Below are 16,630 nucleotides of genomic sequence, written 5' to 3'. Positions count from 1 at the left end.
CCTGTACAATGAATTAAGCATGGGTTGGCAGAAATAACACCCAACATTTAATCTCTGGATTAAGGACTGTGTAAGGGGATCTGTGAAGCTCGTGCTAATGACCTCAATTACAGTTTCCTAAATTTTAAGAGTTTGACTTAGAAACATTGCTTCTGTGTGTACCATATAGAGAAAATATAAATGTGTATGAACTTACCATCATACTTTGCTAAGACTGCCTGGACATCTGCATACGCTTGCAGTTCCAACAAAGCCTCTAGCAGGTTTTCATGGATGTTGAACATGCTGAGCAGAGGGAACTCCTTCATCAACTAAAATCAATAACATATTAAAGGTTAGATTATTAACATGGAAAAGAGTTCCTTGTTCAACATGGATTAAAATAACCAACACCAAGTTAAAACCCCTCAGTTCCCCTTGTTTTTGGCTCTTTCCCAGAGTTCACTATTATCTCAGAAATTTCTGAGCTCTTAAGGGACACTGGATCAGGTTTCTTGACAAGACATGCTTTGCATAAGATGTAATTAGCCAAATCCAAGAACACAGCTGCCTGAATACATAATTCTCCTTCAATTAACTTCCTCAAAGTGAAGGAGAGTTATCTTGTACTGGAAAAGAATCTTCAACAATGTAGCTCCTGTATATCAGTAGGAAGTAATCCAGCATCTCTCTGGTATATTAGTAGAAAAACAGAAAATACATTGAAAAAAAACCAGAATAAAATGAAATATGAGAAGCTGACATATATGCAACTACATTGTCAAGTATGTGATATTAGGATTTGTAATTGTGGATACTTTAGAACATAACTGCAATTGTGGCCAATGTATATAAAAAAAAAGAAAGAAAAGGCAGCAACAATAAAGGTGAAGTTTATACAAATCTAACACTATAATTAAAGAATCTATTTTGTATGGCAAACTGAATGAAATGTGCAGTTAAAATAATCTAATCCTTTTACGTGTAAAAAGATTTTTACTTTATGAACTAAACCTTTGAGAGATACCAGGTATTTGTTCCTAAGAACAAATCCTTATCCTTAGTTTCAGTGTCTGCATAGATTCAAATCACTGAAGCTGATATTCTATTGCGTCTCTTTTTTGAAGCCACACTTATCAGAAGTATCCATGTTTTTTTAATGCAGAATTGATTAAATAATATTTTTTTATTGTCAGAGTGATTCTTTAAAGAACTGATGCGTTAATGGATCCTTGCTTCCTTGTGTCATGGTTGTTATACCTTAACTGCTTACATGGTATACATTCAGCACAAAAAGGTCCCACAGTATAGAACTAGGACAGCTGATATTACTGCTGTTCTTCAGGAACTTGCAGGGGAACACTACCAGTTACAATCTCTCTGAGATGGTTTATGAGAATAGAAATACTGTAACAAGCCGAGTAAAGACAATGATTCAAGGTCAGCCTTGCTCAGTTTGAAAATAGTAAGCTGGACCTGAAAACTCTGTCATGTAATAAACCAACCTTTGAAAATACAAATAGAGACACCAATGAGAACCAGCAAGTCTTAATCTCATGAAGAGCCACCATAAACGAAACTAAGGCAGGATTGAAACAAGAGAGGTGGAGATTCAGCAAGACCTTTAGGACATGAGAAACAGGTAAAGCACTACAGCTTCTTCACTACGTTAAGGAAGAGACCTTAACAGGTAAACAGAGATGCAAAGCACAGAGAATTTCTTTCTTGTGTTATGGTCTGGCATAAGCTAATGTAAGAAGTATTCTGACCTTACGGGATAAGTCTGCCTAAATTTGGGTATCTGGATAGTACTGACTTTGTTGCAGTTTGAGGATTATTAAAATATCAAAAGTAATTATGGTAGTGCTTTGTTTAACTGATTTTTTTTTTTTTTTTTTATGCTAGTGGCATGGGGATGGTCATAAAACACCTAGTTTCAATGCCAAGAGATAAACCTGTGAAAAAGAACACAAGCAAAACTGCATAGTTTGCAGGCTTTTCTCCTTCTCCAGTTTTCAAAAAAAAAATGGACCTCAGGCCTTCATGCTCATCTAGGTAAAGTGGAAGGATTTGGCAATAAAATACAAAGTTTAAGTCATTGCTCATGGAGAAAATAACTCCATGTAAAAATTCACATACTTGGATTCATCAGTTAAAGAACCAGCATAGAGCCTACTTCTCTTCATTCTTGTCCTTACTCACTATTGCATTTTTAACAGAGGAAGCTACTATTTGGAAGGAAGAAGCATGACAGAATCTGGCCCTAAGTAAATAGTGATTTAAAGTTCAGAATGAACATACTGCGAAGAAACCCCTCCAAGGGATTAAGAAAGATTACCTCTGCTCATTGAGAATGAATAATGGCTGGCAGAATAACATTCCCTCCATCAGTGAAGAAAAGGGAAGAGTTGCAGCTAGTTATAGATGTACTGTGGCCAGTAAAAGCTCTTACTCTGGTTCCCCATTTCTCATTGACATCACTCGCTGATTATTTTACTCCATTTTAATTAGGTTCTGTCAGAGTGATAAACCCTGCCTAAGACAGCAGCAGAATAAAGGTCACTGTCCGGACTGCCAGGCCTCCAAACTGACAAGTGTTAATAAAGGTTTCATCTGGGGAAGTTCGAACACTAAGAAGTCCAACCCAGTTATAATGAACTCCGTTGATATTGTAGCTACAAAAATAAAACACCTCTAGGTAGCCACTCAACTATTCAAACACTGACTATGCACAAATGACAGCATGTTTGCTATTAAAAAAAAAGAAAAGAAAAAGAAGAGAGGACATGAACTAATTTCTTTGTCATCTCAGAAGGTAGAGTACATAGTTTTCACTGCAAATAATATTCAGTCACAGTAAAAATTTGTTTTTTGAGAAACTTCCCAGAAAGTAAAGCCACTTAGATAGAAGAATATTTTGACAGGTCATCTTTTAAGGCCTCATAGCAAGGAAGGAAAAAAAATACTGCCACAAAAGTTTGTAATGTGGGCCTGCTGGATGGTCAGGGCAGGCCAAATACTGCGTCACGCTGAGGAGCAACAGAGCACGCACTGTGAGCCTGAGCCTGCTTCCCTCCCCTCCCAGCAGATGGAGAGGGAGGCTGGCTCACACTCCACACAGAGGTGGAAAGATGGGCCTGTTATTCCTCAACGTGAGATGAAGAACGCACCCTCGAGTTCCCCAGACCCATACAGCAACGAGCTCTAATCTGGACTCTAGCTTAAGAGGCACAGACCTCCCTTTGCACCCAAAGATTTAGATTCTGTGAAGTTAGACTAACATTTGCTAAATAGTTTGTCTTATCAATTTTAATTCTCTTTACATCTTTACTGTAACCTGACAAATGCTTTCATTTGAGTGGAAAGCACTGCACTTAAAGATAGAGGCTCAGTTATCTTCTTTCTCCACACCTTAAGATCTCAAGAGACAGTCGTCAAATTCAGCACTCAAGATTTCCCACCAAAGCTGCTACGGCTTTTTACATAAACTCTAGTTAGGACTAAAAGTTTCATTGCAAAATTCCGGTTAATTGGTTTCTCAGCTGCTATGAACGACCTGTGCTCCACTAAGCAAAGCTTGTTTTCATCCCATATGGAAATAGATGCCACACAGTTGTGAATGTAATCCCCTGTAATACAGTATGTTCGAACAGGTATTGAACATATCATACCAAATCTATGTTCACAAGGATTTTATTTTGAACTTGTATTGGTCAAAACACTTTTTAGTGATGAAATTAAGATCTGGGGCTGGGTTAGCCCATATTCTATTCTAATTGCTCTGCGCTTTTTGGGGGAAATAGATACACGTGTAGAAAGTGGACTTACTTTTCATTGAAAGATTCATTAGGTATACTGCAAATAAATAGAAAGGGTAGCTTTTGCAGACAATTAATAATTTTTAATTTTTTAGATAAATAGTATTTTGGGAGTATAAGTTCTCAGAAAAATTCTGGAAATAAGTCTGACACAAACGGATGTCTTATCACTAGTCCTGGGAGGGCCATATTTCCAGACTCACCCCAGTCCATATTGCAGGGTGTAGGTTCAATGATTTTGTGATGGATATGAAAATGTGATGATCACAAAAAATGCTTTATGGTACAAGGAAATCCACATCTGATTTATTGGATGAAGAACAAGTTTTATCTTCCAAAGAACACTTTAATGAAGAGGACTCCTTTCCCTGAGAATATTTCGGTCATCAGCATTTTCTCATTTAGATCTAATTTTTGAAATATTTTCAAGGAATATAGCTTTAACTGTTGCATCCGTTATTCTCCCTGTGATATCATTAACATCATGCATCAATTAGCAATGAAACATTATTTGTGTAGAAAACAGCTTTAAGCTACAGCTTATGCCTATGACTAGACCATGGGACCCAAGGGAATACAGAGGTGGATAAATGAATGATCTTATATATAACCTGGTGGTGACACATTTATTCTCCATGTGCATTATGGCTGTATGCACGGTCACAGATTTTACGAGCAGTACTTGCAGCCATTCATTGCTGCTTATACTCATATCTTCTAAATAAACAAACATTTTTAGATCAATGTATTCAACTGAATTAATTCATAAATATGAAAACTGAATTCAGCTTACAATGAAGAAACAACAACAACAAGCAAACAAGAGAAATTCAGTGCAAATAGCAAAACTGTTACAACTTTAATTCCTAGTGTATCTGTTCCTGCGGTGGGTATCTCAAGCAGTAGATCTGTCTCCTAGAAGAGGAATGACTAAGGCTGCCATCTTTCAGGTGCACCTGTCCCCCGCCATTGAAGAATCAAGCACACAGCATGGATAGAACTGTTATTTTCACAAGCACTTTGCATAAGCTGCTTTCTTGTATAGGACTTTTAATCCATAAGAACTGTTAACTGAAGAAGGCAGAAAAGGCAAACCTTCAAGCTATTTCTGAGTAGAAAACCAGAAACCTCCATTTCTGTGGGCTTCACTGTCTACAGCTGAGCTTTCAGATGTCTAAGCTCTGGCTGGAGCTTACCCTGGGCTTGAGGCATTTGCAACGTGTTGCTCCACGTTGACTCTCTGATGTCTAATAAGATACACTAATGCTTAGGTTTTTCTTCAGGCCAGCTCACTTGGCAAGGACAGAAGGGAAGAAACATTGTCAGCGGACTAAGGCTAGTTCACAAAAAGGCTGTTAACAATGTCAGATTCTTAAAAGTTCGGCTGACTCCTGGCCCTAAAAGGGTATCTCATTCCAGTGTGGTCTCATTGTGAGTGGGATTTATGAAGTAAACAGACACTTTCATAGCTCTTGAGAGTTGGAAAATTATCTGAAATACACTGGACCTACCTGAAATAAGTTCTGCCTAATTACAACAAAAGTAGGGTTCTGTCATTTAATGCATTTCTCTATGCGCTACGTTCCTTTTGGCAAATAACCACTGTTTTATTTGGAAGCAGCTCCGCAGTTACTCTTTCACAGCTCAGAAAGGAGCTCACAGCTCAGAGAGAATAGAAGCTAAGAAGCCAAATCCGCCAGATCCTGGTTTTTTGGAGGTTGGAAACAATTAGCAGTAGGATCCACATATTTTCTTCCATATGTGGAATTCAGGGAATTTGACATGTCATCTAATGATTGAACTTCAGAGTGTTAGAAAAGAGACACAGATCCAGTTTACACTAACTGTGGGGTGGCACAGGTATAAAATTGCAGACATTCCAATTTTTATTTGGCAAATGTCAGTTTAGTCCTGGTGCTCCATAATATTCACAGATAACACGACTTCTCTTCAATGTGGGATTAACAATGAGTCAATAAACTGAAAAATATCTTACCGAATATGCAAACTCTAAGGAAATATGTTAGAACATGCAGCCTTTACATTCTGTCTCAGCTGGAGGATTAAAGGCTTCAGAGTATGACTTGAGTTCTTTAAGGAATATAATTACGAAAATGCCGTTACTTGGACTGTGTTGTAAAAATGCACATATTTCAGGAATAAAGAGAATTTTAAAGGCAGATGTGGCATGAAACCAGAAGAGTGCAAGTTGTTCCAGATGTACGTTTACTACTAAACAATCACATCACATAAAAGTAGTAACAGTGATAAATTATAACAATTTTTGTTACATCAAAGATTAGTAACTTATAAAGCATGAAAATAAAGTCATTGCTCATAGCCCTCTTCAAAAACATTCCTTCATTTGCATTACCCCAAAGTACTTTTTGCAGAAACTTTGCCATAGTTTTAGAAGTATTTTTTTAAATGAAATTAAAGTGAGGAAATGATCTAGTAACTCAAAAATGAGCTAGGAGAAATGGAGAGAAATTTTCAGAGAAATGGAAGAGCATAATCAAAGGACAACACAAAGGCCCTGAACACAGACTGATGCAAGAGGGCAGACAAAAAGGAATCCAAGTTATCAAGACTATGTGACTATATTCTAAGACTACATTTTATCTTAATAGAAACACAATGCTGGAAACCCATAGTTTATAGGAGAAACATTATTATCAGGTTTAGGTAGTAGTCATCAATTTCTAGGTTTTGAGGGTTTTGCACAGGATCACAGACGCAACAAAAAGTGAGGGGTTTGAGTCACGTGCAAGTAAAGAGAAGGGACGAACACCATCAGGAGAATCACAGGTGTCTCCATTTTGTTTAAGAGCCCATTCAAAAGAGAGATGTTCCAACCCTCCCCTCCCCTCCCCTCCCCTCCCTCTTACCCGCAACATGTGAATCTGTGACAAAACAAACCACATCTGAATATACAGGTAAACGGAAATGTTAAAATAGGCATTTATCACTTGCTATTATTGCTGTGCTTGTGTGTCAGAAGAGGAATTAATTGAAAATATAACTGGGGGAGATTGGCACTCTTCTAAAATGTATATAGCTCTTGGTCTCATTTAACTAAGAAGTCCTTTCCTTGAAATTTTAATAAATGGTACTTTAAATAACTGCTGCAGATGTTAATGTAGCTAGAATCCCACTCAAGGCAGAGCAGCCTGCTTAACCTGACCTGTGTAGCACAAGCCAAAGAATCTGACTCACTAATCCTTGCCTCAAGCACAGAAGCATTTGGGAGAGACAGACAGTAGCTACCGAGGCAAGTAGTGCAGAAGTTGTGTTGTTAAATTGCTAGGGATAATAACACCTTCACTAGCAATTAGTACTCTCTTTGTTTCACACAGCTTGATAATTCAAAGTGCAGAACACTATCCTGGCTATGTACCCAAGAACAAATCAGCAGTGCACGCAAGAATACAGAATTCAAGAGGCTATTGAACAAAAAGCCAAATTCAAAGCCCAGCAAAAGAGGTTGCCAAGGAAGTATGCTAGATTTGCAGAAGCACCATACCAGCAAAAATCACTAATACTGCTAGTCATAACAAGATAAAAACCCAACCTACCCATATCATTAAAACTGATTTAGTATGGTTGAGGACCCTTTTCAAGCCTTCAAGTGACATAACTTTTAAAACCATTTTAAATACTCAGGGCAGCCTGAGTGTTTAAACAACTTACAGAATCACAGAATGATATGGGGTTGGAAGGGACCTCTGGAGATCATCTTGTCCAAGCCCCCTTCCAAAGCAGGTCCTCCTAGAGCAGGTTGCACAGGAACTTGTCCAGGTGGGTTTTGAACGTCTCCAGAGATGGAAACTCCACCACCTCTCTGGGAAGCTTGTTCCAGTGCTCTGCCACCCTCAAAGTGAAGAAGTTCTTCCTCATGTTTAGATGGAACCTCTTATGTACAATTTGTGCCCATTTCCTCTTGTCCTGTCACTGGGCACCACTGAGAAAAGACTGGCCCCATTCTCTTGACACCCACCCTTTAAGTATTTATAGGTGTTGATCACATCCCCTGTCAGCCTTCTCTTCGCCAGACTAAAAAGACCCAAGTCCCTCAGCCTTTCCTCATAAGAGAGATGCTCCAGGCCCCTAATCATCTTTGTGGTCCTCTGCTGTACCATGTAGCCCATTGGTAAGCATGCAGCACTCTAACAATACAAGCTGCTTAGGTACTGATAATGCCTTAGTGTCTCCTGTGGCATAAAATACGCATTTAGAGACTGCAAATGGGCACCAAGATAAACACATAAACACATCCAACTGAAATATCCTCCACAAGGTTCTCAAAAGCCAGGTACATACAAGTAGACTTCTAGATGCTTTACTGTGAGCTGAAGAGTAATTTCTCAGTAGATATGACTGATCGCAGAAATGAAATGTATTCTTCTAACCCTTAAAAAGTGTTTTGATTTCCATTCTTCTCCAGCGCTGAGGAAAGACTTGGAGAGTTTCTTCTCTCCCTAAACCTCAGTTGTTTCTAAACAAAGCTGCAAAGCACGGGACAAGTTGCAATTCCACTGCGTCTCAGAAACATGGAGTTGTTAAGACTACAAAGCAGTCTTCGTGGCCACAGCGGAGGAGATAAAGACACTCTAGAACAAGTTTCTTTCATCTTCTCTCTGAAACTGGAAGCAATTAAGAGCTTTTGTTCACTTTGTGCACTAGCATGCCTTCTGCCTGTCACCCTTCTCTTTCCTAAGCATACATCACCCTCTGATGAAAGCTTGTTCCATGGTCCAAATGTTCTCCATAACAATCCCAAGAAGCTCAGATTAATTTGACAATTCAGTTTCTTGCATGGTACATTTTAACCTGGATACTCCAGTAACCCAGTCAAGGGAAATAGCGTGTTGGTCTGCTCCTGAATTCAGTAGCGCAGGTCACTGATCCGCTCACACGAAAAGTACTGAGAGAAGTGCCTTTATATACCCTCCACATCCTCTCTGTTTTTAAACAATGCAAAACATGAAACACAAACCCAGCACACTTCTGTCTTCTTCCACTGTAATGGTGAGGGAATCAATAAAGAGCAGGCAGAGAGCAGCTGGTACAAAAGGCTACCCCTGCTCATCTGCGTGTAGCTCCCAGGCTGTCCACAATAAAAGTTCAACATGACAGGATAATGAAGATTCCCCACAGCCACCACTAAGGACTTTCACCTTGGCATATATAAAATTTTCCAACTTCATTTAGAACACACCAGTTTAATTCTGCCTAACATAATCAGCACAACAAATAAAACAACCAGCACTGCAGACTTTCTCCTCAGGGACAGTAAAAGAGATCTAGTTCCCTCGCAGACCATATCATGCTCTGTATAAACAGGAATAAAACTGGAATAGTTCTGTTGGCTGGACTGGAGTTATTCCAACAATACACTAATCAAAATGAGATCACAAGTTAGCTCAATATATACAAATAGTGACAGCTGCTGGTTTCTATAGCAAAATATAGTAAATAATTATCATCAGAAATACAAGCAAAAGCAACACCTATGTGTGATTCAATTACATGCTTCTATGAAAATTACAGGTTCATAATTCTCATTAATTGAACTCAACTAAATGAATGACATCCAAGCAGCAAAGCCAGCAACAAAATACTATCTCAAAATCAATGACAGAAGCAACAGAAATTCCAACCCAATTTTTTAAATTAAAACTCCGTTTTTAACAGTTTTTAAAACAGTTTAAAAAAAAGTTTTAAATATCTTCAATATAATATTAAAGAATGTGATTTTTCTATCAGCAGTGTACGTAACCATAAAATCAAAATCTTAAGTCACCAGCAACTCGTTTTCTTTCCATTAAGGTGTTTTATGCAGGATCTCAGTCTTTTCTTACACAAAATTCAAGTACGACAATCTAATCCATCAGTAATGTCCCCAAGATGGCCTCATATATGCAATGAATTAAACACTCTCAAATATTTTCTTTTTTCAAAGTGGCAAAGACTCACTACATCCCAATCATATTTCCCAGATGGTGTCATGAACCTCTTAACACTTCATTTCCATCATGCTTCATGTCTTAAGAAATCTGTTTTCAATCTTTCAAACACAAACAGGCCCTCCGCCCTCTGTCCCCTGATGCTAGATTCAGCCGTCCCCAGCCAACATATTCTTCATATTCTTTTTAGGGTGAATAAATTCATCTCCTCCCTCATCAATCACATAGAAACCTTCAATGACACATTCATGTTCTTCAAACTTCCTCATAAGTATATTATTTATGTCTTCTGTGAAGAAATGGAGGATATGCATTCATCAGAAATAAGTAGCTCCAAGTCAGTCTAAAAAAAGCATCTGCAAAGCTGACTTGACCCTTCTCTTGCTCCCAGTGTACTGCAGTTGTGACCTACAGATACTGCTGCTTTTATATTTCTGGGGACCTGCTAATTCTCAGCTCTGCCTGCTCACAACGAAAAGCTCTAGAGGCATTTGGCTCAGTGTCTGTATGTGGAAAAATACAGAATGCATTGATCTGAGTTGAAGCTCTAGAAGCTGAAACTGTCTTTATACCTCCTTTGTCTTGTATTCAGTCTTTTCATTTTAGCAAAACATTCCTACTGAGAAGAATGTTTTCCATCCCCTCAGGTGTCTAACAAACGATGACTTTGGGTCTCCCTATCATAGTTGCCTTTCAAGATCCACATTGTACTTAATTTCAACAACACAATTTTCTCTCTAATGACAGAATAAGCCATCCATTCTTATCAAAGCCTTCTGGGTCTCACTTTGCATAAGAAACCTAGGACTAGATGGACCACCCAAGTCCCTGAATCCAGTGTTCTGCATACACAATCAACCATACATATTAGCATCAGCAGAAGGCAGCTTCACAGAGTATCTGCTCCATATTGCCCGATCTACAAAACACATTCAGCAGCCCATAGTAAGCTCCAGAAGTTGTCATAATTATGAAGTGTGACATCTGAATGTGAAATTCAAAATTTTATCTTTCTTGTATATTGATGCCAGAACTTAGATTTCCAGTGTTTGTCCCCAAACATTTCAGTATTTGTCTCAGAGCGCATGTGTAACAAAATTCATGAAGAATCATGTGGAGCTGGCTGGACTGAAAACAACGTTTTTGAAATCAACGTTCTCCCAGCTGACCACAAGACTGCAAAAACAGGTCTTTCTTCCTCACCCCTCTCTCTCACACTCCTAGCTGTACAATGGCTGGGGTTTTGACAAGTTCTTTTTCAACGCTTCTGTCTGGGAGCCTAGAGATTCTGGGGAGTGAGAGCTCTGTGCCTGAAAAATCCCAGCTAGAGACAGGAAACAAAGTTACTCACTGCTTGCCATCTGGTACATTATGATCTGCACTATTAGGATGAACTCTGCTCAGTGTTTTCAAAAAATATTCATGAGCGCCCCAGTTCCAGGAGAAGATGCTAGGTGCTGGATTCCAAGATGGCAGACATACTTGCCCTGTTGCTGTTGATGCAAGTGCCTAAGCTCCAGAGAAAGTCACTCGCCTTTTTACGTTAAAATTCCTACTGACTTGCAGCAAAAATTTCCCTTTTCACTAGGCAAGTTTTGGCACCATTCATCTGACCTGCCTAAAGCACATTTTAAAGGTGCTTCGTTCTGGTCTGGGATTCCATTTTGTGCATTTAAAATTTAGGTCCTTTACCTTAACTTGCAGAACTCTTTATCTTGCTGGATTCACCTCTACCTCACTCTTGTGGGAGCTGGAAAATTAAGTGTAAGAAAGGAGAACACAGGAAACTGATAAGCAGTTTTAGCATCATCTGCCTAGAGCTCTAGGGCTCCATTCCTCCTCCTGTCACAGACTTGCTACCTTGGGTGAGGCAAGCCACCTCCTCAAAGAATTGTGCTCCTCATCTACATTCAGGGGATCTCACTTGAAGAAATGCTGGGCATTTGCAGCTATGTCAAAAATTGAGCATTTTACATACTTGAAACATATACACTGCCTTATGTGGACAGCTGCACTCCTGCCATCCTCAAAATAGCTACTGTTCGGCGCTTTGAATTTGTAGCTTTGTAGCTTACTAACTTGTGACTATCATTGGTAGCTCCCCTGCCTACACAACAGGGATATAATCATCCCCCATCTCAGAGGGAAATCAGTTCATTACAGATTAATTACTTGCTTTTGACTTCTCAGTAATAGGTTTTGCATGAATAAAATAACACTGTCCTCAGGTCTGAATAGCGTGACTTAAACAATGCACAGAGCCAAACTACAGCTTTGCAAGGAGGAAACAGAATACATAAGACCTGTTTATTGTTAGCAGCATTCATTACGTGCTTCAGAAAAAAAAATTATGTAACTTCATGATCACATAATTAAAGACTGCACTGTACCAGGATGGGAAATTCAGTCTGTACAGGCAAGCGTCCATCTGGTATTTTATGATTTCATAATGTTGCTTTCGCAACATTGTAAATGATCTCTTAACTTAACTTTTATGTACATTACACATACAGAATGACTATCAGCAATGCTGCATGCAGCAGGAATGGATGCTAACTTGTAAGCAAATGTGTATCATTTCTATGCTACTATTATCTAAGTATCACATGCGAAACAAATCCAAACTCACATCTCTCATCATTTTCACTGCTTCCCTGGTCCTTCCCAGCTTTCTTGCACACATTGCCAGCCTCCTCTTAATATAAACTAACACATTGGTGTCCCTTCCTGTATAAGAGGAAAAAGAAACAGCATTAAGATTAAAAAAGATAAAACAAAGGTTCGTTTAATATTCCAACACAAAAGGAAACATAGTTTTCTTGCCATTTTTTTTATTTGCTATCATCAATGCTTTCACAATAATTTTAATTAAAAAATTAAGAAATTCTGCTCATTTAGATGTGGCATAACATCACTGAAATCAGTGGAATTACTCCAGATATATAGTGGTATAAATAAGGACCCATGGATTGGCCTTACACCTATGAAATATGAGTAGATCTGAAGGTACAGGGAACGCTATAGGGTACAGACCATCAAGTAATCAAGTGAGGCAGGGAGAACCCCCATGAAGTTGACATTGGCACAAAACTCTGGTCGCACACACAGCAATGTTACTTACCAATTCACATACACAGTTAAGACAAGGGCATCCATGAAAATACACGTTATATCCTGCCTTTTTTGCAAGTTACGAGGTACATGCTTGTTAATTGCAGATGCAGCAAAACAAATCCTCATCCTCTAAGTCTCTTCCCTTAATGATTAGAAGAAAAGAAGTATGACCTGAACTTTCCGTTTACAGAGCCTTTACTTGTTACCCAATTATCACCTGCAAATTCCTCACACTGCTAATTATGGATGGCAAATTAACATGTTTCAGACATGACAGTCCTATGTGCTAGAAGACGCCCTAACAGCAAAGATGACAGAAACTAAATAGCTGTAATAACTGTTCTCTTAGAGAACATTTCTCATTTCTCATTCTCTTCTCTATAATTCCAGTGTGAACTCTTAACATATTTCTGGACCACAAGGAAATGTGTGGACAGCTAATAATCTATAAAATTACCATATTGTGAAAATATAAGACACCTGCTACAAATTATCTTTGTGTATAGTATGCAGTCTGTAAAGATTTAGTCTGTTCCTAACATTTGCAAGTCTTTCATAATAAGAACAAGATGTGCACTGAAAACATTCCAAGTACCTACAAATTGTTTTAAAGCTGTGATTACAATTTTCAGATAGATTAAGCAGCAGGTTGAAAGGTCTGACTTCAGAAGAAAAAATTAATAAGGGAGGGAAGGAATTTCTTTACCTGTATTTTATATTATGTAATTCCTTATCTCTATATTGATTCCTATATATTTAATAAACAATTCATTAGTTACATCTGTTTCAACATGTTTATGTAGTGTAACTAAGAGGTATACATTTCAGGCTAAGCTCCTTTCCAGTCCTTTCAGAAGGAATTGTCAAAAGGAATTTACTTACTATGAAATCAAGATAACCTTTCAGGCCAAAATTTTCTGAGGTGACTAGTGATTTGGGGAGACTAACATGAGCCACCTTAAAAAGGAGATTTCCCGCACTTTCTGTAAACTAGCACCTTTTGAAAGAGATTAAGTTGGCTACTTAGAGTCACTATTTACTCTTAAAATCCATGGTCTAACATAAAATACCGTATGAAGGAGATAGAACACATGAATAAACAGAAATATAAAGGAATATGCTGTTGTTCAAGAAATTACAGTGTTCTTCACCTGTAAAAGATGAAATGCCCACTTCTTATCCTGATGTCGACTTCAAGGAACAGAAATAGAACAATAGACATCTCAGAACCATGGCGTAACTGCAACACATCTGTTCATGGTCTTTCCTCTCTAAAGAGAGCTGAGCTCTCCATCTTTGTAAACCATGCAGAAGTCCAGCACATAATCAAGAGAATTCTACTTGAAGCCCCTGTGTCCAAGACACCATCCAAAGCTAGAACTTCTCTAACTTCTGTGGGTGCACACTGACTTTATGAAGGGGAAGCTGGGTGGTATAGAGAAGTGTGACAATCCAGCCCTTCCTGAAGCCACAGTCATAGCTGGCAGCCGCTTTTCAGCCCCTCCTGCTCTGTGGCAATGCACTTAATTTTGCGATTCAACTGGTTGTTTCCTCTGCTGTAGTACTGAAGGTGTCAAATTTGATGATGACAGTAGCCATCTAGCACACACAGGTTTACAAAAATACCATACTTTTATTTGCCTGCACAAACTTAACCAGGTTATCCTGGACATAAGCATCATGACTGTGTTTAATTACTCTTATTGCACATTTTTCATAGAATCGCTGTCATTTTCTGTGCTCAGAATGGATTGAGTGCACAAATTAAGGTTTCACAGACAACCATAAGCCTGCTAAAGCCTGAAAATTGCTTCAAGGGCTCAGCTGCTCTATATTTTTATGTTTTCCAAAAATAAGCAAATCATCCTAAGTATCATTTTCTAACAACAAATATTTAAAATACTACCCCAGGTTTTCAGGTATAGACTTGTGGACACTTTTGAAACCAGAGATCACAGATAATTTCACTATGTACAATTTTTATCAGCAATCTTCAAATTACGTGAGATCGCCAGAGGCTGTGAATTCAGGTTCTGAGAAACCCGAAGATGCCAAAGGATGTTAGTGCTTGTACTTATGTAATTAATTGGTATTATTTTTGCCCAAGGTAGCCATTGTAGACTAGAAATATCTTAGACTATTTGCTTTATTTATCTTTTTGTTCATTTACCAGCAGTGAACCTTCATGTATTTCCTTAGGTTTAAGAAGCGTCTAATAAATACCATCAGAGCAGCTAAATCTGCTTATTCAAAACTTAAAAAAAAAAAAATCTAGACTTTTAACTGAAGCACTGTATTATTCCAGTTGTTAATTTTTATGTTTCTGTGACCTTTCTTAATGTATGCAACTAACTTTTCAAATGTCACACTGGTTAATGGGTCTCATTAACTTTTACACGGAACAATGTGGTGCACTTATTTACTCTCACAGCTGATGGAAAAAAGCTGGCAAAGCATGACTTTGCTCCCATTTCCATCATTCTTTACTGCCTTTTCACAACATGATCCCATGTTTTCAAAATGGCTAAAGGCACTTCAGTGCAAATTCCTAAACCAGCACCCACCATTTCCTGAGTATCGGATGTCTTTTGGCTCTGTTACTTTTTCTTTTCTGGTAAATACATGCTACATTATTTTCTGCCACGCCAAAGAAAAGGTGCATCTGTATCTGCACATTGCTAGCTCAGCAACAGAATCAAGTGAAAACACTGAAACAGAATAGTCTGGCTCTAAGGCCGTATTCCAGCCAATGTTAAATACTAAATACACAGTTCTGAGGGGGAGGGGGGAAACCGCAAAAGCCAAAGAACTCCCTGAACTTCCACCCCTTTAGAAATGGCTGTTCCCTCCAAAGAAACTTACTGTGTTGGGCTTCATACTGGGCACCATGGTGCTGTAACTGCTGACTGCGCCTGTAGCAGCCCTCTCCAGCTTTCAGAGCTTGCTTGAACAGCTTCTCTGCTTCTACAATCGTTGTTGCTTCCTCCTCAGCCAAGAGAATATAGGCAGTAGCACACCTGCAAAAATATGAGAGGAAAATCCATGAGAAAGTTTCATGAAGTAAAAGCTATACAAAGCCATGTAGACTGGCAAGGATATACCAAATACAGAGGCAATGGAGTTTTGTCCACACACCTTCCTAATGAACTGTTCTGATGAATAAATATTCTGGCAATCAGACCAAGACTCTCATTTGTAGGTTACTGTATCACTCAGCCATCTGAGTAAACCTACTGACAACTGCCCCAGAAAGTAAAGCACTGTCTCACTAAGCAATCACAGTGTACATCAGTAAAACTCCTTCTGGAAACCAAGACTGGTTTTATGCACTATTGCTTTAACACAAAATGTCTCCGTTACTGAATTGGTATGAAAAGAATCAACAGACCTATAACACTTGCCATATGCAAAGAACAGATTATGAATGTAATTGTAGAGATTAAAAACCAAAAACATCCCTCCCCCAAAAAAACAAACAAAAAAACAAACTAGGAAAGCAGCTTTAGGAATACACAGAAAGGTGAAATGCATGGTAGGAGTCACCTTAACCAGCTTTCAGCTGTCTAATTTAGATCTCTTAACTATCTATGCCCCTACGCCTCCATCAAGGAGAATCTTCACAAAGCCATTCATTTCACATGTTTAAACATCTCTCTAAGAACAGTGTGAACAGCTGAATGGAGGTGCTTCTCTCATTGACTACAGAGTGAGCTCAAGGCAATACTTTAAATTCCATGGCCACAGTTTTAACAG

The 16,630-nt window shown here is 38.5% G+C and overlaps 1 protein-coding gene across 2 annotated transcripts in view; it reads right to left on the bottom strand.

The window, feature by feature from the left end:
• ST7 (suppression of tumorigenicity 7) overlaps positions 1-16,630 on the bottom strand; it is a 147,980-nt gene that overhangs the window by 33,812 nt on the left and 97,538 nt on the right. For both annotated transcript variants that reach the window (XM_074144543.1, XM_074144542.1), the window contains 3 exons: positions 15,740-15,894; positions 12,393-12,490; positions 197-311 (listed from right to left, as the gene is read on the bottom strand). In XM_074144543.1, the coding sequence (XP_074000644.1) occupies positions 197-311; positions 12,393-12,490; positions 15,740-15,894 (368 nt within the window). The remainder of the gene's footprint in view (positions 1-196; positions 312-12,392; positions 12,491-15,739; positions 15,895-16,630) is intronic.

Source organism: Numenius arquata, chromosome 2 (assembly GCF_964106895.1).
Source record: "Numenius arquata chromosome 2, bNumArq3.hap1.1, whole genome shotgun sequence".
Lineage (NCBI taxonomy): Eukaryota > Metazoa > Chordata > Aves > Charadriiformes > Scolopacidae > Numenius > Numenius arquata.
The sequence above is the reverse complement of the archived record's forward strand: the minus strand, read 5'-3'. Positions and strand labels throughout refer to the sequence as shown.